Source organism: Myotis davidii, unplaced genomic scaffold (assembly GCF_000327345.1).
Source record: "Myotis davidii unplaced genomic scaffold, ASM32734v1 scaffold1006, whole genome shotgun sequence".
NCBI classification, from domain to species: domain Eukaryota; kingdom Metazoa; phylum Chordata; class Mammalia; order Chiroptera; family Vespertilionidae; genus Myotis; species Myotis davidii.
The window spans coordinates 815,254-818,932 of record NW_006297143.1 but is presented as its reverse complement, the minus strand read 5'-3'; the positions used below and the strand labels follow the sequence as shown (position 1 = coordinate 818,932).

Below are 3,679 nucleotides of genomic sequence, written 5' to 3'. Positions count from 1 at the left end.
CCCGCTGGCGGGCCCTGTGATTGGGTGTCCCTGGGAGCCTGCGGCCCCGCCCCCAGCACGCGGAGCCCGCCTCTTTGCCTTACTCCGTCCCCGGAGCGCGGGTCTCCTCCCCTCGCCTGGGGCTCCCCAACCCCCCCAGGAGTACCCTCAAATGCAGGAAGCGAAGCTCAAAAGTAGGCGGCTAGTGGCCGGGTGGGATTCCAAAAGCGAGCTCCGTTAAGTGCCCGCCTGGAAGCCTCCAGGTTTTAAAGTCCTCGGGCCCCAGAAGTAGGGTTCGGGAATATAGCGTCCCTCCCAAAACGAGTGCATGCCCACTCAACCGTCATCGTCTTCCACGTGGAGAAGATGCGGCCCTGCAGAGGGTTAGGTGCTGAGATGGAGTGGGCCCAGGGAGTGCGGGTGAGGGGCTACAGGAGGGGGGTGGAGGGGGCTAGTACCCTGAACTGGAACCATCCCACAGATGGGATGTAAGATGTTCTCCCTGCACGGGATGTGGTTCCCGGATGTGGTTCCCGAAGGGAGCGTTTAATCACCCCCCACCACCTACAAACAGTTGACAAGTATCTGTTCAGCACCTGCTGTGCCAGGCATCGCAGGTGCTGGGTCGGGGGAGCACCAAGGGCCACTCCAGGTGATGACTCCTTGCATTCTCACCACTGCAGGGATGAGGTGCCACTCTTCTAGCCACTACTTTCTCTAAGAACCCCAAATCTGTCATCAGAGAATAAAGCTGGTATAAAGTGTTACCTTCTTTTGGAGGGTTTGAGGAGTGCAATGAAGAAAATACGGGAGTGACTACATTGTCTTCCAAATTTTGTGTCCCAAATTCAATATTTTTTGTTTTGTTTTTTAATATATTTTTATTGATTTCAGAGAGGAAGGGAGAGGGGGAGATAGAAACATCAATGATGAGAATCATTGACCAGCTGCCTCCTGCATGCCTCCCACTGAGGATCAAGCCTACAACCTGGGCATATGCCCTTGACCAGAATCGAACCTGGGACCCTTCAGTCTGCAGGCCGACACTCTATCCACCGAGTCAAACCGGCTAGGGCCCAAATTCAATATTTGGATGGAGACGTTCAGTATAGTTTAAGAGCAAGAATAAGACTTAGGGGTCCTGTGCTAATTTAGGGTGTCATCTGAAAACAAGAGTGTAGTAGTCTGAAGAGAAGCCACACATTGCGCCCTTTGCCCACCTTCCTAGGACATTTAGTTCTAGCCGTGCAGGAGACTCCCGGGAGCCCAAGCTTGGTAGAGGCAGACAGAGAGCCTCTCAGTGTGATCGCCTCTCAGCAGCGTAGTTACACCTCTCATGGTGCCGATGGGCCGAGACGTGGAGGCTTGGGGCATTTTGAAAGCGGATACAAGCGTACCTCCTCTTTACGGGCTCACTTTGTTGCGCTTCGCATGTAAGTGTTTTCATTAACATTGAAGCAAAGACCCTCTACCAACAAAAAGATTATGACTCACTGAAGGCTCAGATGATGGTTGGAAATTTCTTAGCAATAAAGTATTTTTAAATTAAGGCATGGTTATTCTTTTTAAGACAATGCTATTGCAGTTAATAGACTACGGTATAGTTGTTAAACATGCACCGGGGAGCCAAAACATCTGACTCACTTTTGTGATAATCACTTTATTGTAGTGATCCGGAACCATCCTGCAATATCTCTGCAGTATGCCTTGTAATAACTACCATTTATTGAGCATTCACTGTACCAAATGCTTTATCACATCTAATCCTCACACCAACTGTGAGGTCTACCAAAACTGCTAGGTCCATTTTACTCTTAGAAACAGGCACAGATTTTTATCTGGATGGCGAAGATGATAAGGCGTTAAGTGGCAGAACCAGAGCTCTTCATCACATTTCGTGTTTGAAGTCACTCAGCTGTAAACCCCGTATTATGACAGGTTTCCATTTCGAGGCTCCAAATGTCTATCTGTCCTTCTAGCTTGGGGTGATCAGTGTGGACAGATCAATGACCAAGCCAGGGAGTTGGTCCTCTCCCTTCATCCCTCATTCATGACCAGAGGAAAGCCTTCCCTGACCATGTCTCACATTTGAGACACATCTTGTCCACTGAATAGACCAAACACCGAGAGGGCGGGGGTGACTGATGCTCGCTCTGTCGGACCAGTGCTGGCGGTATATGTATATGTCTGAGGGCCTGTCATCCCCGGATCCGAGTCCTGCTGGAACCATGCCTGTCCCAATCCCAATGGGGCTGGGAGCTGGGAAGCAGGGGAGGGCTGAATCCTACCCTCAGGGGACATTTTAGGGAGAGGAGAGACCTGGGGGTGAGGGCTCTGAGGAGTGAAACCACTTCCTGTGCAGCTAGTTCCTGTGTTGACAGAGCTGGAGGGGAGGCGGGGGGAGGGAACAGAGTGGTGGGGTGGGGGTCTACTGAGGCTCTGGACAGGGGAAGGCCAAGAGTTCTTGCCCACCTCGAAGCCCCTCCACTGCTGCGGGAGGAGCTTTTCCCAGCCTCTGCTCCGGTGCCAGCCCTCCTCCAAATCCCAGCTCCCCTCCCCCATCGGTTTCTCCCCTCCAGGGCATGGAGGCTGAGAGACCCCAGGAAGAAGAGGATGGGGAGCAGGTGAGCTGGCACCCGGTGGGGGAGGCTGGCCCTGGGAGAAAGGGAGGCCAGAGGACCTGAGGCAGAGACCTAGTGGCCATGGACGCAGGACTTGGAAGGGCTTGGGCACACTGGGGGGGACAGAGACAGAGGAAGCGGCCGCTGGCCGCCCGCCCCTGCTTGACGAATGGGTGTCTCGGCGTCAGGGCCCCCCTCGGGATGAGCATGGCTGGCCCCCTGTAAACACCACCGTTCGACCTTGGCGATCTGCTCCTCCATCCCCTCCTCCAGGGACCCGCCACACAGGTACCCCACCCATCCAGGGAGTTCCCTGACCCTGGTGCCTGCATCCTTCCTAATCCTGTGACCAGGGTCCACTCCATCGTGGCCCCTTCCCCACATCCTCTGGACTCCCCATTGTACCTCCTTACCTCTGACCGCCAGCCCCTCATCACCTCACCCTGTCTGTCCCTGCCCAGGCCCCCACCCTGCCAACCTCTCTGAGCCCTCCCCCCACTCCCAGCCCTAGGACCCCGCTCGGCCTCCCTGCTCTCCCTGCAGACTGAGCTCCTTCTGGACCTAGTGGCTGAGGCCCAGTCCCGCCGCCTAGAGGAGCAGAGAGCCACCTTCCAGGTCCCCCAGGGTCCCCCAAACCTAGCCCCAGCCCCACCCCGGCCCCAGGAGGACAAAGAACAGCTCTACAGCACCATCCTCAGTCACCAGGTGAGACACCCCACCCGCCAGGAGGCCAGACCCAGGTTTCCTGGTCTCCAGACCCTGTCCTCTGGGGCCCTATCCCTCCTCCTCCCCAGGCCCTAGCCCCCCATCGCAGTCACAGGTGTCCTGTGTGCCCTGCACACCAGCCCTTCCAGGCCTGCTCCTCCGCCCTCGCCAACACCTTCCCATCCTCCATTCCTCCAGTGCCAGCGGATGGAAGCCCAGCGGTCAGAGCCTCCCCTGCCCCCCGGGGGGCAGGAGCTCCTGGAGTTGCTGCTGAGAGTTCAGGGTGGGGGTCGAATGGAGGAACAAAGGTCTCAGCCCCCCACTCACACCTGCTGAGACTTGAGCCCCGCCGGCCCCCCCGCCCCACCCCGGCG

The 3,679-nt window shown here is 56.6% G+C and overlaps 1 protein-coding gene across 1 annotated transcript; it reads left to right on the top strand.

Annotated features, from left to right (window-relative positions):
* Nucleotides 1–2,507: 2,507 nt before the first annotated feature.
* On the top strand, nt 2,508–3,673 carry GPSM3 (G-protein signaling modulator 3). The gene is made up of 4 exons (XM_006772849.2): nt 2,508–2,603; nt 2,789–2,888; nt 3,106–3,305; nt 3,504–3,673. The coding sequence occupies exons 1-4, from the start codon at nt 2,562–2,564 to the stop codon at nt 3,639–3,641; spliced, it is 480 nt and encodes a 159-aa protein (XP_006772912.1). The 5' UTR covers nt 2,508–2,561; the 3' UTR covers nt 3,642–3,673.
* The last annotated feature ends 6 nt before the right edge of the window (nt 3,674–3,679 follow it).